This window comes from Armigeres subalbatus, chromosome 2 (genome assembly GCF_024139115.2).
Source record: "Armigeres subalbatus isolate Guangzhou_Male chromosome 2, GZ_Asu_2, whole genome shotgun sequence".
NCBI lineage: Eukaryota > Metazoa > Arthropoda > Insecta > Diptera > Culicidae > Armigeres > Armigeres subalbatus.
In genome coordinates, this window is record NC_085140.1 from 377,527,224 (window position 1) to 377,549,462 (window position 22,239).

At 38.9% G+C, this 22,239-nt stretch overlaps 1 protein-coding gene across 2 annotated transcripts in view; it reads left to right on the forward strand.

Moving 5' to 3' along the window:
• The window catches only part of LOC134213122 (uncharacterized), a 486,987-nt gene that overhangs the window by 152,763 nt on the left and 311,985 nt on the right, over positions 1–22,239 (forward strand). For both annotated transcript variants that reach the window (XM_062691744.1, XM_062691745.1), the window contains one exon: positions 221–538. In XM_062691744.1, the coding sequence (XP_062547728.1) occupies positions 259–538 (280 nt within the window). In that variant the 5' untranslated portion in view covers positions 221–258. The remainder of the gene's footprint in view (positions 1–220; positions 539–22,239) is intronic.

Consider the following 22,239-nt stretch of genomic DNA (forward strand, 5'->3'; position numbering starts at 1 on the left):
TTGTTCTTAATTTAACATTGTAGTACTCCCCCTTTTTTATTTCACATTTTCCAAAGAAAATTCAAAGTCTCCTCCTTAAAACATCGATATGTTCTAAGATTTTTTACCCTCAATTTTGCAGTAACAAAAGATTACCTATATTTCGATTCAATTCATTATTAAATATTATTGAATTAACTTATTAAGCACTAAGCAATATCATACCGCATATTCTTAATAGGAAAAACCAATTCGATAGGGGATAAAAGTTAATTAAAAATGATGTGCACGGAAGCAAAGAGAATATCGGAACGATCCGGAACCGAATCCGGCGGTGGTCATCAACATCATCACCTTCACGGGAACCATCTCCATCACCAACTACTCCAACACCAGCAGCAGCAACAGCAGCGACATCAGCAGCAGTCGACAGGCAACATGCATCGCACCCGTCTATCATCATCAAAAGCAGTTCGGCCGAGTTTGTGGCGGAACGCCGCAAGTCAAAGGCTGACTGCGGTAGCCTGGCTGCTGATTGCGCTGTGCGTCGTCATACCAGGTGAGTGAAGACTTAATGCAGCGGAAAATCAATCTGCAACAGCGAATGTCATCGCTGGCTGTTGAGGGGGGTAGGGGGCGTCGTACTCTTATGTTGATGGGTTTTTGAACAACGCCATCAAAATTGGAGTACGTTTCAATTGGTTCGGAGGTAATTTGTTTCGTCATCATTTTAAAAAAAGCTCATTTTACAATTGTTCCTATAAATAGCAAAGATCATTCATGAGAAGTAATGTACATAGAACTTGAAGATTAATCCTAAAGCAACGATAGAGTTAAATAGCTTTTATTCCTAAAGTGCTTGTCTTCCTTTGCCTCGATATATGTACAAAAGAAAAGAAAAGAAAATGTGCCTTTTACATTCACTTTTTTAAGCGATTTTCATGTTTAATTTTCATCATTTAAGGGCTCGCATTTTCGAAGGCTGTCATTTTTATTATTTCACGCATGTTGCAACACAGCAAAGCAGAAATAATAACAATGACAGTTATGCATTGCTTTCGTATTGAGTGGTGTGCCTTTTTTAACAGTGGAGTTAGTATCTGACCTTGAAATTTTATTATTAATGCAACAGATATTCTAGTGACTTTGAACGTTTCTTCTCAAGCAGGGGAAATGTGCAATAAGTAAGTAGGTACATAGATATCCTTGAAGCCCTCCCCTTATGACCAAATTGATTTTCCACCTCCCCAACTAATGGACTAAAATAAACCCCAAAGTATCCTGAAAAGTGGGAATAAGAAAGTCAATTTCTGGTTAAGTACGCTTAGTAAAGGTGCAAAGTTTGCTTTCCTACACTTCGCTGCTGGCTAACGTTGAAACTGTACAAAATTAAATTGAGAACAACATACACTCAATCCCTATTGCTATCATTGGGACTGAGTCAAACGCCACGCCAACAGGATCCTTTACGCTGCGAAAAATTCCTCGTACAAATTCAATACCTGCTCCGACTACCTTCAACTACACAGCAAAAAGTATGTAAATTTCAACGACACACCAACCCGCGGAAATTCCCAGTCGCCGAATGAGCATTCGATAGTCAATTGTATTAGATTGAATTCTACGATCTAGCGCAGTTTGAATTTAGTTCGATTTAATATAAAAAGTAATATCAAGTACGAGCAAATGCCGCGATTATTTACATGCTCGAAAAATATGCATAAAAGGACTTAAAATTGAAAAATATTTTTATTTGTGTATTTGTTATAGGCGACGCGACAGAAAGGAAAATTTCCTAAGAAATAACCGACAGCTTCCGCCACTATAGCTCTTTTATGGCCCAACAATTTGAATGTTTTCTTTTTTCCGCTTGATGGGAACCGAGCCAAGGTAGGAATGTAATACGGTGGAAAGTTTCCACTTATTTCTACCAATTTTCCAATTTCGCACCATAAAGTCGTTCCACCAAGTGGATGCTAATATCTTCGATGGTGTGTTTTCTTTTTCTCGGAATTAATATAGGCAAATGGTCAATGATAAAGTGACTTGAACGGTCTATTTTGGTTACGACTGTCAGGATATGCCCAAGGATGTTATCCGATTGATTGAGTGCTTTGGGCCAGAGTTGAACATTGAATCACCAGAATGCATGCAAAATAGTTACGTTCTCTTGTTTAACTTTTCAAGCATGGATGGAAGAGTTATATGCCCATCCTTTTTAAACGGCTGTATAAAATCACAAAAGGGCTATAGGCAGTTTCTCTAGCAATAATGTTCATCAGGACGTTGATTTTCCTGGAAAAAAATCAGAGATATTATTCGGTGCAAAATACAACATTAAGACCTGGATGCTATCCTAAAACTAATAATCTGAGCTTGAAGACGTGAAACAGTGGGAAACGATACGTGTTCGTAACAGTCCATTAAAATCACAATTCGCATCACTTATCAGAGAGAGCGGGTGGCCGAAAGTCATTGCGGCGATAGCCATTTAACCGGAAGCCACTAAGCAAAAAGTCGTTGGGCTGAACAAACAATTAGACCGAAACCCTTCTTGGCCGAAATGGACATACGGCCGAAAGTGTCGTTATGAGCATGAGCATGAGCATGAGATGATCGTACAATTCGTAGTTGCTACTCCGTGATTGACCAGAACTAGCGGAATTGCACAGGGAACCAACAGCAAGGATGTTATCGATCATTTAGTAATTTGCGTTCGATCATTTAGTAGTTTGTCAATAACTTATTCCAAAAGCTGAATATCGAAATGTGTTGTATGGTGGTCTTCTAGTGCGAAGGATTTTCTACAACTCTGCCTAATGGTTCGTTGTTTGAATACCACTAGTAACGAAGTTATAGCTAAAGTTTCAGTAACTTAGACTAGATGATTGCAAAATTACAATCATTTAGTTTAAGCTACTGCAACTAGCGATATAACTCCGTTATTAGTTGAATTCTAGCAACAAACCATTAGGCAGAGTTGTAGAAAAATCTTCGCACTACAAGTCCACCATACAACACATTTCGAAATTCAGCTTTTGGAATGAGTTATTGGCAAACTACTAAATGATCGAACGCGAATTACTAAATGATCGATAACATCCTTGACCAACAGATGTTGTAACAACCGTTGTTTTAGAGACCGACGAATCGTCTGCATCTCTACGGTTGTTACGGGAAGGAGTATTGTAAGTAGGGAGAGGAAGTGTCATTACTTAGATCAGGATACACCTTGGTAAGTGATGTAATCCAAATAACTAGCATGTTAATGTTGACGCGAGAACAAAGTAAAGATCAGTTACGACGTATTTCGTTGTGTCATTGTTCACCCAACGTAAGGGCAGACAACCAATCGCTCCGGAAGACCTATTGTAAATTTATCTTTTTCCTGTCCGCGATAAATAGTAAGCGTGATTGTTTCATATTCATCTAACGCAAGGAAAAATAATCAATATAAAACATAGTTTTTTTTTTCACGTACAGAAAAAAATAACAAATATAGTTATATCGCTTTTTACGTTGGTGCGCCAGAAAGCTAAGAACTATATACTGTATTGGAATGCAAATTGGTTTGTGATCATTCTTACACAATCTGCCCCGGAAAAAATGTATGCTGGGTGTTTCTGTAATTGTAATACTACGTGGTCAGGAAAGACGTACCGCACATAAGAAAACATTACAATGTTATTTATTCATAGTTTAGCGGCGACACGTGAAGTTTTGAGCAAATCAACCACTTTTTTGATTTGTTATAAATTATCCAGAATACATAAATTTACGAGAAAGATCAAACATTTTTCATTAAACTAATCTTCAATGAAAGCAACATGCGAAACAGCAGCAAATAGAATATCCATTACGTGGACGACCCTTGAAACTATAGCCTAATGATTGCTTCTATGCATTCCTTCACACCATTTTGTTTTAAAAACTCAATGTCATCAAAATATTTCTATCATGCTGATTGCCATGGAGGATTATTAACTAATAATTTGTAAGCGCGTTGCCAATTTCCATTTGATTAATAAAACTCAAACTTTTATAATTGAAGAAATGAGAAATGAGAATCTCATTTCACTCTTTTCATTTCTCACTTCGAACTCTTGTAAAAAGTGTGATATGAATAGTGAAAAACGTGGAGTGAGAAGTGATACATCTCACTCTCACTTTTCACTCCTCATTTTTCACTTCTCATTTCTCACTTCTCCTTTCTAACTTCCCGCTTCTCAATTATCATTATCACTCCTCACTTTTCACATTCACTATTATTTGTCCAAACGACATTTACGGACATACGATGAGATGAGTGCCGTCACTGACAGATTTTGACATGTACGCCTACGCCAAGCATCAGCGTTCCGCTGTTCAAAATTTGTCACACCGCACAATAGGAAAAAAGGAGGTATTTTTGTCCAAAATTATGAATCCTGCAATAAATGGTGGTACCTATTCATCAAAAACCCAGATTAATCCATCTAACGGTGATGATGCCTTTCTCGCTCATTATAAAATGTGTCGAGAAAAATTCTTTAGAGAGGTCAAATAGAACAAATATAAAGCAATTAATGGTTTTGACTGTTATATAGACTTTCAAAAATGTGGCAAAATTGGAACGTGGAGAAACCATATCAAAACAGTCATAAAATCGGGTGTAGACGAAATCAGGGGCAGATAAAATTTTAACATGCTAAAAATCAAGTCATCACTGTATATTGTACTTGAAAGTAATATTATTTGAAGTTAAATTGTAAAGAAATAATCAATCTGAAGCCTGAATGCGTCCACTTTTTAAAGAATAAAAACCGAAAATAGTAAACTATTTGAATTACACATGTTCTAAAATCCGAAAAAAAAATCACGGTATCTAAAACTGAGCTAAAACTTTTTCTAGCTAAAACTTTTTTGAGAGCCAATTCCGACTACAAGCTTTATTAGGATAAAGCTATAATAATCATGATGACAAGGTTGTCGTGTAACATCTCGTAATCCCCACACTGGGATAAAGCCGCCTCGCAGCTTAGTGTTTATTCAACGCTTTCACAGCTATTAACTGCGAGGTTTCTAAACCAAGTTACCGTTTTTGCATTCGTATATCATGAGGCTAACACGATGGTACTTTTATGCCATGGGACAATTTCCAATCCGAAAATTGCCTAGACCGGCAACGGGAATCGAACCCAGCCACCCTCAAGCATGGTCTTGCTTTTTAGCCGTGCGTCTTACCGCACGGCTAAGGAGGGCCCCATCTCGTAATCTAAACAAACTATAAACGTCACCTTTTAGAAAACCAAGAATGTTCAAACGTGTGTAGCAATCATTTTTGACAAACTACATCCTTTTAAAATTTTTATTAGGGCGTATTTCATCATTATCGGATAATAGTAAAAGAGTAAAAAATGGATTACCTGATAACTGTCCCTCAAAACCACAAACGCTCATTAATAATTAATTTTTTTAACGATAATTCAAACTACGGACAAAATAAGCTTAAATCCTATTCTCGGTTGCGTATGAAAAGCTTGTGGTAGATAGAAGTGGGTTAAGCCGGAAACTAACTGGAAGACGTGATATTTTGAATTGCCCTGATTGAAGCAGAACTCGTCATCTCCTAACTCACAATCCAATTGAGTAGCTTATTCCGATATATGTGTATTAACCCAGGTAACCGCTAAGCATTGAAGTTTTCTGTAAAATAGCTTTTTATTTGCATGTCATATGCACTTTGTTCTAAAACAGCATTTGAAATGCTCAGAGGTCAATAGCTAGCATTCTCAATGCAGAACAAATGTTTGCAGTTTTTATGCAGCATTTCGAAGACACTTCAGCATTTTGATAGCATTGACGGTGCTTCTCAATTTTGTCTCTAGTCCTAATGAATGCTTATATCGAGCTCTATCCGGGTTAAAGGAAATTGTTACACTTTTTAAAACTGTTCGGAAGCATGGAAAACTCAAAGAAATGGGAAAAGTTTGTGCGAAGTGGTGATATAACAGTGTCAACAGTGATATAACAGTGCCAGAGACTTTTCAAAATGTTCACGAGACGGAAACTAGTACAGCCACGAGTGATCCAGCATCATACAGGAACAGTAGCTCACAGGTGGATTGGCGACCAGCGGTTCCGTTGGCAGAAAATGATGATGAGTTCTCTGAACTTGAAGACGTAATAAGTCAAATACATGAAGACTACTACAGCCCAGATAATGTTGCTGACTACAGCTCAGATAATGTTTCTGACTACAGCCCAGATAACGATGCCAACTATGAATACGTTGAAGAAGATCTTTCATCGTTCCTTCAAAGCTGGAGTTTGGAGAACAAAATATCTCATGCCGCGTTAAAACCATTATTAGCCCTATTAGCCCGTTTGTCTCAGTATGGTCGAACGCTTCCGGAAGATCCACGAAGATTGTTGATCACTACCCGGAAGCCGGTCGCTGTGGCACCACGGTCTTGGTAAGTTGAAGTTCTATCTATAATTCAACTTCTATTCCAATTTATTCCGTTTTAGAAAATTGCCTTCATTACGGCTTCACCGGTCTAACAGCCTCCAGAAGCATATCAATCAATATAAATATTGACGGCCCATATTATTCAATGTTCATGAAGAAGTCACCCAAAAGCCAATGATTATAGGAATTTTCCATGGAAAAACGAAACCGAAGCCCGTTGAAGAATATCTGGGTCCTTTTGTTGAAGAGGCCGTACCGATTTTGAACTTTGGCATAGTTATCAATGGTCATTCACTAAAAGTTAAAATCCGCGCCTTTGTGTGCGATTCACCCGCAAGTAAGCATATGCGGTATTTCGAAAAATTTCGTTTCAGGTGGTTCGAAACGAAATTCCGCGGAATTTCGCGGAATTTGAGCATGGCGAAATCTGATTTATTGATTTCGTTTCGTTTCGTAAAATTACAAAAATTTCGTTAGAAAAAACTAGCTTGTAACGAAATTTAACGGAATTCCGCGGAATTTCGAAACAATTTTAAACTTATACCATACTTTATATTATCAAAAATTTTGGCTGCGCCGCTGAACATAATCGTAAAGTTGTTTTCAAAACTTTAGGTTATACAATATTCCTATTAACGCTTACTACATAATCTCATTCTAATCGACAAATTCGTATGTAGTTTTCTTCTATATGAATGCGGAAACGATCATTTGGATGCTGGTCATGGGACGGCAGCTAGTCCGGGAGAACGCGAAGTGAAAAAAGTCTACCTCGCGTAGCAGAAATTTGTTTAACCAGTGTGCAATCGATCGTGTTGATGCTGACCACGCCAACTAGTGTGGGAGAACGTGAAGTGATAAAACTAATGTCTGCATCGATGAGCACAAAATTATTTAGTGCGGGATCGATCGTGTTGTAGAAGATTATTAAACGAAACACATTGATCTTGCGTTGGATTGATTTGTTTTTCGTCTTCTTGATTTCAAAATAACTTCGTAATACATATTTTGTCGCTTACCAAGGGGTTTCACACGAATTACTTTCTCAACTAACCAACGATTCCTTTCCCGTAGCGCTCACGGAGATGCAAAGCATTCCTTGGTCTCTTATAACAATGAGTGTTAAACTAATTTTCCTCTCTTAATACTAAATTGACTATAAGCACGTGACTAGCATCATTATTGGTCATGAATTGGAAACACCGAAGCAAGTATACAATAAGAATAACTTTTTTGTATCCCAAGAATATTATTTAATTGGTGAGCTGTGCATATTTGCTGTTTCTCGGCCAATCATAATTAGCAACTACGATGTGTACAGTTAATCAAGCTAATAAGCTCTTCTTTTTTTTCTTTTGACGTAAACTACGTCTAAGGGGAAGACTCAGATACAGGGTGTAAAACCGAAATTTCCAAATTCGAGACCGTCACGAAATTAGGATAGATTTCAAACGCTAATAGCGTCTTTATCTTTCGATGGATTTTCGACATTTGCTTATCAATCGATTCAGAAACTCTCCAGCAATTTGCCAATTATATTGATACTATTGATTATCAACGTTAAACTATTGAAAATGTTGTTTCTTTCCAAATCGGGTGAAAAATTCAATTCCGTTCATAAATCCCCAACACGGACATCAGATTGCAGTAAGGTACGGGCCTTTTGATCCACTGCTTCATTTTCCCTGTGTATAAAAAGCCCCGTGTTTCGCGTGCGCGCGTCATTTTCATTCTGAATGTCACGGCGAGCGGACCAGGGCGTCCAGAAGCGGTCCCAGTGACAACGGCTGTCTCAGCGGATGAATTTTTTTCGGTCGGTGGTGGTGGCGGTCGTGGAAACAGCAGCACATCATTTTCATCCGTGTCCCATCTTCGGCAGTTCTGGCAATGGACGGCGTTCGTTGAGTCGAATCATCGGATGGCGGTCGCGCATCCCAGTGGCACATAAGGCACATAAGTGGCAATTAATCGGTTCGCCGCGTATCTTACCGCACGGCTAAGGAGGGCCCCTATTGATACTATTGATTATTATTAATGCTTAATTTTTTTCTACATCAAATATGATTTTGAAAAAGTATCACCGGCGCGTGCTTACTCGCAATCTACATGCTGATACATTTACAGTTTCATCAAACAACTGAAAACCGAAATACGCCACTCCAAAATTACGAGGTGACAATGTTAGAAAGAGACCTCCCCGAGTCACCTTAAGGGAAGATCCTTTAATTACGTAACGCAAAAATTGGGCGTTACGTGAAGCATCTAAAAATTATGTATGGGTCATCACACTTCGCTCACCCCCCCCCCCCCTCTCCTCTAAGCGTTACGTAATTTGTGGACGCTCCCATGAGCCACTTTCATTGATGGTAGCTGATCGTTAGTACCTCATTTCAAATATCATATCATATCATAGCATATCAATGAATATTGTGGCCAAATTTTATAAAATTTGGTCAACAAAAACCCCCTGACAATAATAGAACAAAACCTGGCAAAGCCGTCATTCCCCCTTTTTCGGACAAGAAAATTAAATCTGAACGCTGCTAATGTTGATGACGACGACCGCGTGACCCACACCATCGCCGGGAATAAAATTTCCGGTAGGAGCTCCGCCGATGCCGAAGGTGGTACCACGGTCTGCTCGTCTGCTCTCCGCGACATCTCGAACGAAATGGCTCGCGCGCGCGGAAGAGCTGCTTTCTTGTAATCAATAAAGTTGAACCTGTAGCCACGCCCCTTTGGGGGTGTGTGACGGTTACACAATATTTGCAGTCATACCGGACAACAAAGAGGCGGGACTAATGAGCCATCTTTATTGATTATAAGAAAACTGCTCTTCCGCGCGCGCGTGGCATTTCAGCACCTAAAAACTCATGGATGGGTTGAATCATCGTATGTTTTCTGTATGTATGTAGAATCACGAGCGCGCGTCAAACGGAGAAGCTGCAAAAATGTATTCGCTTGTGATTCTGCTACCGATGGAAAACAATCTGCCATCACCAAGCAATTAAGTTTTACTTTGAACAAAATTCATCTCGCCTCAAGTTGTGACTTAAGAGCTACTTTCTCTGATGGTAGCCAATCATTAGTACTTCAGACAAGAAAATTGAACGACCGCATGAACCACACCATCGATGAGAATGAAATTTCCGGTAGCAGCTCCGCCGAAGCCGATGGTGGGACTACGATCTGCTTTTCGCGACATCTCGAACGAAATGGCTCACGCTCAAGAGCTGCTTTCTTGTAATCAATAAAGTTAAACCTGTAGCCACGCCCCTTTAGTAAGTGTGAGACGGGTACACGATATTTGCAGTCATACCGGACAACAAAGAGGAGGGACTAATGAGCCATCTTTATTGATTATAAGAAAACTGCTTTTCCTGCGCGCGTGGCGTTTCATTTGAAATATCGCGGAGAGCGGTCCAAGCATCGGTAGAGATGCCGCAAATTAATCGATTACTTCGATTAATCGATTATTTGTTGTGATAATCGATTAATTTTTAATCGATTACTTCCCAATGATTAATCGATTCAATAATCGACAAGAATCGAGAGTGATCGATCAATCGGGATTTTACGACAACTATTAGATTTCGATTACTTCAATTAATCGACTCATCGTTATGATAATCGATTAATTTTGATTCGATTACTACTCAACGATGAATCGATTCAATAATCGTCAAGAATCGAGAGTAATCGATTAGTTACTAATCGATTAATCGAGATTTTACGACATCTCTAAGCATCGGCGGAGTTGCTGAGCAAATTTTATTCCAAATACATATGAGATATTGGAAAATCGGTTCTTTTCAGGGCCTCTATTCTATACAAAGGAAGATTGAGGCGAGGCGAACTTTTTTCAAAGTGCAAATTAACCGCTTGGAGACGCCATAAAGTTGCCTGGCGTCCGTAGCAGAATCACGAGCGCGCGTCGGAGGGAGATGCTACAAATATGTATTCGCATGGATGGCTTCAGTGGCAGTCAAGTTTAATTCTTTCAAGATTCTTATTTGGTTTTGTTATTCCAGCCTATGGCGTGGGTCGTGTGGTCGTTACTGATTCGAAATATGCATTATTGGGAATTAATCGATTCTTCTCATGGACACCATTTTAAACATAGGAAGATTGAGGCGAGACAAATTTGTTCAAAGTACGACGTCGTAGCAGAATTACGTTGCCGTTCGTAGCAGAATAACGAGCGCGTATTGTAGAGAGCTGCTGCAAATATGTATTCTTGCACTGGCACTAGATTCTTCATTTCACCAAACTGTTTTACGTAGTTTACGTCGGGCGGTCGTGTCTTGTACACAACCCTTATGATTTTTTTATTATTTCACAAGTTATTTAAGCGACCTTTTAGAGCCGTGCTGGAAGTTCATTAAAAATGTTAAGGTTTTTTTCAGAGCCTACGCACTGCTGGGTCTAGTTGGGTCAATAAAATCCAGCTCTGAAATGCGTCGGATGATTATCGGAATCGTTATCGGACCTATTCGCGTCAAGGAAAATCCAATTCTGGAGTGGGTCTGACGGTGTTTTGAAACCACTTCTGGACCTAACAGAGTTAATAAAATTTCACTCTGGGGTGAGATGGTTCAAGGTCAGAGTTTCTACCGGATCTAGTCGAATCAGGGAAAACCATTTTATGGAGTGGGTTTGTTGGTGGCCGGGAGTTGCCATTGAACTTATTTGGATCAATTAAAATGTAGCTTTGTAGCACTGAACACAGTTAGGACAAATTAAATCAAAAATAACTGTATGGTGTGTAGATTGGTTGGTGGTCGAAATCGCCAACGGATCTGTTTGGATCAAGGAAAATTTAACTCAGGACTGTGTCTGTCGATAGTTTGAAATCACTTCCTGTACATATTTGTGTTGATAAAATTCAACTATGCAGTGGGTTGTTCAATGGTCGGAATTGCCGTCCACCTCAGGACCAATATACATTTGATTATAATAAGAAGAAATGAGAAAAAAACCCAAAAAACGGGAAATTTACCTGAACTATAAATTACACAAGAGAACAGCTTCCCTGGAAAGCTTACCAGACTGATCAAAGCAACGGTGGATGGTGTGCAAAACTGTGTGAAGATCTCGGGCGAACACTCCAGTTCGTTCGAATCGCGCCGGGGACTAAGACAAGGTGATGGACTTTCGTGCCTGTTGTTCAACATTGCGCTAGAAGGTGTCATGCGGAGAGCCGGGTGTAACAGCCGGGGTACGATTTTCAACAGATCCAGTCAATTTATTTGCTTCGCGGATGACATGGACATTGTCGGCCGAACATTTGCAAAGGTGGCCGAACTGTACACCCGCCTGAAACGTGAAGCAACAAAAGTTGGACTGGTGGTGAATGCGTCAAAGACAAAGTACATGCTTGTGGGTGGAACCGAGCGCGACAGGGTCCGCCTGGGAAGCAGTGTTACGATAGACGGGGATACCTTCGAGGTGGTCGAGGAATTCGTCTACCTCGGATCCTTGCTAACGACTGACAACAACGTTAGTCGTGAAATACGAAGGCGCATCATCTGTGGAAGTCGGGCCTACTACGGGCTCCAGAAGAAACTGCGGTCGAAAAAGATTCGCCACCGCACCAAATGTGTCATGTACAAGACGTTAATAAGACCGGTAGTCCTCTACGGACATGAAACATGGACAATGCTCGACGAGGACTTGCAAGCACTCAGGTATTCGAGAGACGGGTGCTTTGGACCATCTTTGGCGGTGTGCAAGAAGACGGTGTGTGGCGGCGAAGAATGAACCATGAGCTCGCCCAGCTCTACGGCGAACCCAGTATCCAGAAGGTAGCTAAAGCCGGAAGGGTACGATGGGCAGGGCATGTTGCAAGAATGCCGGACAGCAACCCTGCAAAGATGGTGTTCGCTTCCGATCCGGCAGGTACGAGACGACGTGGAGCGCAGCGAGCGAGATGGGCAGACCAGGTGCAGAACGACTTGGCGAGCGTGGGGCGTATTCGAGGATGGAGAGATGCGGCCTCGAACCGTGTATTGTGGCGTCAAATTGTTGATTCAGTGTTATCTGTATAGATGTAGACTAAATAAATGAATGAATGAATAAATTACACAAAAATCCATACCACTACTTCCGGATATAAGAACAAAAGACACTTCTAAATTTTCACTTGTCATAAGACGAGTTTGTACAATCCCATTGAAATTCCACCACTTAATTGTATCTTGACAGATACGTATTTCGAGACACTGACGACGGCCTTACTGTTGAGGTCGAAATACGTATCTGTCAAGATACAATTAAGTGGTGGAATTTCAATGGGATTATACAAACTCGTCTTATGACAAGTGAAGACATTCCACTAAAAAGCTCAAAATAATTTTATTTTCTAAATTTTGTCAATCGGTTTATTATGAATGTAACTTTTTAAAGATGTCCACTTAAAAAAGCTGATTAAATTCAAACCAATAAATTTGAGTGTGAATTTTAGTTAATTAAGTTATTTTTTATCTCATATATTATTCATTGTGTAGTGTCCTGCAGGGTTACCCAATAATCGGACCACCATACAATAAAGTTTTAAGGCTTAGCAAAGCTGCTAGTTTCGGATAATCCTTTTGAATTGCGAAAGCTCCATAAAAATGTCCACTTCGTTGTAGCCCTCGTTGTAAGTCTGGCATAAACGAGAAAGAGGTGCAGCTTTTCCCAGGTTTGTCCTTGATCTAGGGATGTAGAATAGATTTAACAGACGTAGACCATGCGTGGGAAATCAAAACTGGAGGTCACTAGTAATGCTGCAGTGAATAGAACCATGCATAAGTCGATGAAGCGTTGACACATCAACGAGACGCCGACGATCAGTTAATGATGTGATCTGCATGCGACTTATTCTTCTCTGATATGGTTCATAAGGGTAATAGAATTTTCTATACAAAAACGCTTGAATGCATGCTACACTGCTTCAATAAGTTCTACATTTCGCGAATAGTCACTGCTATCAAACATTATGGCTCCGGAAATTCCTCGGTGGCCCTAATATGTAATAGCTAAAATTTTAAATAATCCGATTCACACAATGTTGATAATCAAAATCCATGATTGTCAAATAGCTTGTTAAAAATTATATTTTTGTTTTTTTTTTTTTCTACTGACCTCTTAAAATCGGTTTCGGAAGTCCTTGAGAAATCGGATTAGCAGTCAAGACTAAAACAAATCTATATAACATGTTGATGTGGAAAAAAGGCAGTATTTTTGGCTTGCTCTAGATTATTCCACATATCTCTTACTTGTAATAAGACATATCTCCACCATTGTACCAACCCTAAACTAAATAAATTTGTCTTTTGCTTATAGCGTAATCCTTGATTTCGGCGCTCCCTTAAGACTGGCGCCTGGAGGCTAACCTGGCCAACCGCTCGCTACGGCGCTGTATGTAAGGAACATTGCAGATTTGTGAGCATTTCTAGATCTTCGCATGGAATTTGCAAAATAGAATCCAGAACGGGTTGAATGATCATTAAAATTACTTAAGATTGCTTTCAGCTTATACTGACCATAACAGCTGTTCTCATATGTCAAGGACACACAGACAGTAGCTCAGTTTGTCGAGCTAATTGTATATAATACTATGGGTCTGTATAAATCAATCGGAAATACATATTTTCGTACATTTTAGAAAGGTGCACAGGATTCTTCTAGTGAGCAAATGTATGCTATATATGTAGACGAAGAATAAGAAGGAATACATTTTGGCTGAGACGCTCTTTCAAATGTTGGTCTAGTAATATCAATTCTCTATCTGCGTATACGCCTGGCAGATGTGGATACATAATTGAGTATCCCACTAAATAAAAAATAAATCTAAGCATTCATTTTCTAATTTTGACTAAGTCAGTACTTAGTCCACGCTGACAAGACAATATGAAGTATGTTTTAGCATAATTATATAATTCTTAAGTGAACCTTAAGTGAAGTTTTAAACGAAATTTAAATCCGTATATGAAAAATCCCACAATTTCTTTATTTTGTATATACTTACTGATATAAATTTGATCAGATTCGGGAGCACACGCTCCACGATGAATTTCTTTGAAAGCGGCACAAATGCTGGGGTATTGTCTTATCGCCAATGCAATGGTATATGCGGCGAGAACGTGGCGATTTATCACAGATTGCCTTTTCTGTTATTGTAACTCGTTTGGTCGCAAAACAGTTATTCGACATCGAAAAAGTGAAATCAGAATTGCGTACATCATGTAAAACCAATTTAATAAAAATTCCGCGGAAAAAAAAAATAAATTTCGCTTCGTTTCGAAAAATTTCGAATTACATGCACCTTGATTTCGTATCGTTTCGAAGTATCGAAAGAAAACTTTATTTCGTTTCGTTTCGATCCGAATCAACATAGACATTTTAAATTTCATTTCGTTTCGTTTCGTTAGGAAAAACTGTGTTATCGCATACCCTTACCCGCAAGAGCGTTTATAAAAGATAAGCCTTGGTAAATAGAAAATTGTAGTAATTCATATTCGATATTAAATTATAGTCATTCACCTATTAACCTACAAGATCTGTGAACTTCAACGCTATTCATGGATGCTTGAAATGTACTGCTGTTGGAGAACGACAACATGAATTACACATTAACGTATTTCCTACAGATATCGGGTTTCGTAACAAGGCCTACGATGGGCTTCATCAAGCTTACAAAGTTCGTGAGAATGGGAAATCTAGGACTGTTTATGTAGAAACACCTCTCTTATGGCTGCCGATGCTGGATATGGTGGAAGATATTATTGTGAGTGATTCACTTTATCTGTTGCATCTTGGGTTATCAAAAAAATATCGATTTATAAGGATGGACACAAGGATGTATCACAAAAGTGGTCATTGACAAAGTTTTGAACACTTTGAACCGCTGCAGCCACCTCCACAGTCCAAACTGTTTAAACTGTTTCACCCGCTTCCTCTGGATCATCAAGGTATTCTGCATCTTGGCCGTTTAGTTCCTGCAGCTTCCTCCGTTTACGTGCTACCGGCTTACGTACCACTGGCTTCCGTGCTACCCCAAGTTCTTTCAACCTTTGCTTTGCATTTCGCAGCGATGCAAAAAAGTCTTGCACTCGTCAAATGAAAATTCGGGATCGGAGTGTTTGTTTGACACAGTTTGATAGAAAAGGTCAATCGTTTTTTCATACCGGGAGAAAGGAATATTGCGGGGGGCTGCCTCATCATCAGGGATCTTGCGATCAGTACCTGTTCATGAGCATTGCAAAAGACAGTTGCGGTCGAAGAAATATTCAATAATTTGCAAGCAGACGGTTCCTCTTCTTGAAGTGTGCCGATGTCGTATGTGCAACTGTCCGATCGATGTAACAATCGATGCGACCACCTCACTTTTGCATTTTTCTTCGAGGGCCTCCAAACTGCTGACATTAAATTTTGTAACAAGCTCCATGATGATTTTTCGTACGACCATTGCGTTGCTTTCCGGCTTGCACACACCAGAGGCACCAATTACATCCAGTTTCGTGTTTATGTAGCTCAAGAGCACAAACGCTTTATTGATTTTCGTAAGGAACATGTTACCAATTTTTGACAACCAGGGTACACGGGCGTTGTTGCGAAAGTGGGGCTAGCATTCGAGCAGCCCTTCAACTCGCCAAATGTGGTTTTTAGATAACATTTAAAGCTACTATAGTTCGGTACTGCATTAAAAGGGCAGTTGTATAGGCGAATATATTGCTAGAATTATGCATTCATAAGTGCTTAGTGGCTACCTGGGAAGTCCTACAAAGGGTTTCAAAATTCCATTAACCGAGCTAGCGATTTTTGGATTTCAAAGTTTTAATTATATCCACGGAAATCAACATGAGTTATGAATAGTATTCATCGAATGATTCAAGATATACGCAATTGAAAAACGCTCATTTCTATGAACATTAAAATTGCTCCGCCTCTCCTTTATGGAATATTTCTGTTCCAAAAAAGCGTGACTTGAGACAATTTTCAATCTGTATTTGTCGATGATATTTGACTTACTTACATTTGAATAGCTACGAATTCCATCCTTTTTTTATATATTATATATTATATATTTTATATATTATATATATATATATATATATATATATATATATATATATATATATTTTGAAACGCATTTTGCATATAAAAAATTGTATTTTGGCCATAACTGCTGAGCCCATAGTCTGATTTCTAATAGGAAATAATGAAACAGGATTCGCCGTCCTATACAACTTGTTGTGAGTAAACAAGTTAAGACTAAGTGTCCCAAAAATAAAGTGCAGTGATGGTCGATTCGAGAGAATCGACAAAAGCTTTATTCTCTCACCACTTGACACACACTTGTCTACCGCTGTTGTATGCGAATCAACACACGCGTTCTCTATGTGATGAATTTGAGTGGAACCGATTTCAAGCATGTTCATTTCTTCCTATACTCGATTGCATAGCAGATTCACCCCGTTCTCGATTCACTCTCTGCTGATCGAAGCAGCACAGCAATTTACCCAAGTTCAATCGCTGCTCGATAATTTTCAGTGAGTGAGTCTGATTTCACTCATATGATTGTAATCAGACTTGTTATCTTCCCATATAAATCGGATATACTGACAGCAAAATGTTAGGTGCGACGCATCGTTTGCAGTACCTACGTGGCGCTGTATGTACTTTAGAAGCAAATCCAGTTATGGGTTTGTAGTTCTAGCCTCATACAGCATCAATGAGAGGCGCGCAATTCCCCATTTGGTACATGTTTTTATTCAAAACTAGCGAAAAATATCCAGCTTTGCCCAGGCGTTCATGTTGCAAATGTCACATACTAAACAATTTGCAGCCCCACACTCGTGCGCAGCGCAAACAGCACAAAATCGAGTTTAATTACCTGTGGCGCAAAGCCTAGAATGAGTGCTATCCGTAGGTACTGATTTATTCGTTCTTATCTCTAAAATGAGCAAGGAGTAATGAAATGAATTTTTCCCACCAAAAACGGTTATACGTGTGAAATTGTTGTACGGAAAAATTAATCGTGGAGAGAGAAAATAGTAAAATCTTGTGCTGACTGTCTTCTGCTTGGCGTGGTTGCTGCTGCGACTGCCGTGGTTTTGTTTTTTTTTTGCATGGAAGAATGAATGGTAAAAAGCAATGTCAACCATTCCCGTCCCTGCTTACTGATACATAACATGATTTGAATTCTCGCGTCACCCGTTACATGACGACGCTCCACAGCGCGATACGGTTTAGTGGTGGTCCGCCGATTCTGTGATGAATTCTGTGATAAGAATTCACTAATCCTTGTTCCTTGACATAGAAGTAAAACTTTAATTAGGAATTAACTTTATTTGAAAAACTTTCAATAAATATTCTATATGCTATTAAAACATACGATTTTGAAAAATAGCACGCCGCGTGCTTACTCGCAAGTTTATGCATTTACAGTTACATCAAACTCCAAAATAGCGAGGGGATACGTTCAGACTGTGCTAGGCACGTACGCCTATGCTTTGTGTTGAACAAAGTAAAGTCAAATGAATATGCCCTTTTCCACGTCCCCACTTTTATGCATCTCCTTATATCGCTCCCAATTCAAGCAACGTGCACTTCATCCACATCGTATGCTTTCAGTTCCAAGCCGATGGAAACAACATTCTTATGGCCCATCCAGAATGGTAAGCAAAGCGGCACGGTTTGACAGAAAATACATGGGTTAACTGTCAAAACGCACCGCAGCGCTCATCCTTGTGGGGAGCCCTTTACTGTGCTTAATTTCCTTTGCCGAACAATGCTAGTGAGCGTCGACTAACATTTTCATAACATGATCCAATCGCTCACCCCGAGACTGCACGCTGGATCGAATCTAAAAACGAGAATGAACTGCCGATTTTCGCTTCTGACTCAATCATCATATGATTTACCCGAACGGCAAGTACCACACACGCGCGATCGGAGTATGTTTACTCATAGGCAGGATTCAGTGAGAGCGACTACAGCCGCACCTGCTATCAGCAGAGAAAATGAATGAGGGCCACTCATGCTCTGCGCCGAGTGAATCGGAAAAAAATTCCAAAATGAACGTTCATCGAACCGAGTGAAACCATCACTGACTAAGTGAATTTTTTAAATGTATTTTACGAATAAAAAATTAGTCGCTGGGCTTCTTGTAAAAAAGCTTGATCAAAATATTGGATAAAACTTCCGAGCCCAGAATCCAGTTGCAAGCAAATCGGTTAAGGGTCAGTGCCTGAAAAATGGGCTAGACTAGACTACTCGTTGTTGTTTTAAAGAAATGTATTTTGACCATAACCTCTAAGCCCGTAGTCCGATCCGTTGCTTACCAAATGAACAACGACTTGCATGATGTCCTTAGCAACAGTATCACCCCAATTTTGTTCTCCTCGTATTTATAGCTTACTTGCGCTCTTCCAAATTACCCTAGAGTAGGAACCAAATAGTCTACTGAATTAACCTCGCCTGGAACTATGTGCGTGTGTTGAAGGTGTGCGTGTTGAAGGTGTGTTCCTATTTTTTATTAGCAAGGCTTTCACCCCTGGCTCACCTCGGTTCCGAATTATGTCTTCTAAGCACATGCACGCACATATTTTATTCATGAAGATAACATGATCCAGATATGCACACAATCGCGTCCTCCAAATTGACCTGGAGTGGGGACAAACAATCCTCAGTCCTCTAATCCACGTCCTCAGAGCCGATGCACATGTTTTGTGTATGAAGATGCGATGTTCTATTTGTCCAATTTGTCCTGCAGTGTGAATTAAGTAATCTAATTGTTGAATGCGTATCTAATATGGATCTAAGGATCAAAAGGGGGTAGACCATTTAAAAATAATAACCCTGTAGAACTTAAGACCTGTACTCCATGACTTTCTTCAATTACCTGGAATGGAACAATAGTTGAGGAGGTATCCAATTTAGTCCTATGTATCAAAACGGGAGCAAGTTTTTAAGAGATAACTGCCTTTTGGTTACGCGTGTTAACCGTATGGCTTATATTTCAGGGATGGATGATATTCATGGATGCGTCTGCAATGGAACTATAGTTGAAGCCGTATTCACTTTGGTTCTATTTATCAAAAAGGGCATGGTGACATTGTGCATCTCGAATCGAATCACTCGATTCGTAAGTTTTTGGATTCGTTTCGAAAAAATTGCGGCATTATGAATTTCGTTCGACTTCATTCAGTCGCAGTACAAGATTTCGAATGGTGCTGTACTAGTTCAATCGAGTATGTTCTGTCAAACGAAATGTATACAGAGAGAATAAGAGATAGCTGTCTCCGTGTTTAGTATGCCGCCCGCTGGAGAGACAACCTTCAGCGCATGGCGAATGTGAGTAAACAGAGAGAACAAGAGTAATTTCATCTGCGTGTAGCATGTTGCCTGTTGGAAAGGCATCCTTCAGGGCATGAATTGGCAGTTAATTTATAAACAAGCAAATTGTACTCAATGACTATAAAAAGCAATATTATTTATGGAGCAGTTGCAACCGATTTAAACATTATGACGATACGACATGTTTTGTAAATTGAGATATTGTTATAGGGCAAAAGACCCAATAGTGGAGGAACTAAGCTAGTTGAATCACAATTTGTTCGTTCACACCAATTTTGTACTTTATTTCGCTTACCTTAAGTATGTATTCGAAACCTTCTCAATTATATTTCAATCTAAAAATGGTCGAATCGCATTAGAATCCATCGTTGTTACCTAAAATGATACCTCCAATTATTGGTGCAATGTTCCAATAGTTGCGGTATTTTTTAATTTGTGTTCCTATAGTTGCGAATCCCATTGTTTTCATATGATACTCGCAACTATGGGAACACTACCGCAATTATTGGTGCAAAGCAGAGACAAAGATAAGGTATTTTAGTGATACTTTACCGATTTTAATGCGATTTCCAACCTGTTTTATTTTATTTCACATAATGACAGGTCAACAAATTAAATATTCACATGGGTTGCTGCGTTTAATACGTAGATTATGTGAAAACAACACTACCGCAACTATAGGAACACCCACGACTATGGGAACTTTTACCCTACGGTACAAATTATTAGTTTTATGTTAATTCGAGTTTATGCCACAGATTTTGAGCTAAACAATTTAAAGCTAAAGAAGTATTCGATAATAAATTAATTTGATGCTTCCTGTGTTAAATTTAAATGCACTTGGGTCATCTCATTTTTTTTTATTTAACTCATCTATTTTTTTATTTAACTCATCTATTTTTACGTAGATTTTGGAATATACACGTATTTACGCAAATTTTTCTCATAGATTTTTCACGCGATTTATCGAAATCGTTAAGAAATACGTGAAAACCCGATTTTAGTTGAAGTCGTTTTTACGCGGATTTCGGGATAATTAGAGATTGCATATTGTCTGGAAACTATGAAAGTAGGTATTCTTATGACATTCTTTTCCTCAAGAGACAATAATAAAACATTTATTCTCCTCCCGTAGAGAAATAATAAGAAATATTAATTAAAACTTTCAGCAAGAAATAACTCTCGAACAACATTCGAAAGCTATAAAGGTGACGAGTGTTTTTCATTCGACTTGAGTCGTTTTTCAGTGTGCTATCGAGTTTCCATAATGCCAAAACATCTCGTTATTCTTGTACCTCCTCGAGCATACTCGAACGATGAGTCGTTTTCGAGATCGAATCGAAAGCCGTAATGCCAAACATGTTCGACTCGATAGAATTACGCTCGAATCGAGATGCGCAATGCCACCCCTGGTTTCGCATTTTGCTTTAACAAGGCAAAACCTGCTTCATATTAGTGATATGAAACCGTAACAGAAAAACAAGAACTGCTTGGAATGCAACCATATACCGAGAGGGAATCACATAACTTATTAACTATTCAAAACTACCTCCGTCAGTGAGGTTGATTGGCGGATCTTGACTTTATGGAGTACTACTACCTGGAACACATCAACAAGATTATTATGGCGAATTAAAACGCATGAATTGAAATGTATTAGATTTGATCTAGAAACAGCTTCAAAAACATCAATACATTTCCCAATAAAGTACCCAAGTAACAATTGAGGTTGTATCAGAGTTTTATAGCGTTCTTCAAAACCTAATCTCAAAACCATCCATGCAGTCCTTGCAGTTTCCACAACCTCCTGTAGATTTCTATAAAACCATGTTACAGCCAGTTGGCCCAGTTTTATTGCAATCATTAAAACCTAATATGCGTTCCAGTTCAGAACCAACGGTTTTATAATATACTTCAAGTCTCACATAAAACATGCAACATAAAACCTCCTCTAGACTTGGTGGTTTTGAGAACCACTATATAACCATGATACAACCACTTCATGACTATGATACAACAACAAATAAGCCGATAATGAAACAGTTGTCAACTCTCAGGTTGATTATTTGTTTTTTGCTTGTACTCGAAAAAATATGCTTTTCTTCCTGCAATACGTGGATTACATGTCAACAACAAAAATAAAAGAATTATTATCAGCCAGTTCAATAAAAGTTCATATCTGGCTTTGAGTGTTCTATGCATGTTTGAAGGCATGCCAGGGATTTTTCATGGTGAAACCATGATAAATAATCAGTATTTTAACAATGCGCTTCGTTGATTCGTTATCATTTAGAATTTTTCAAGTTTAATTAATTGCCTTAGTTAATTACTTTAAAAATAATTTCAATGAATAACCACTTTGGTTGATCAAATAATCAAAGCATTGTTCCTAAAATTTATTAGGATGTCCAATTTTACCGATGTAAAGGTGAAACAGAAATTTGCATGATATTTCGATTATGAAA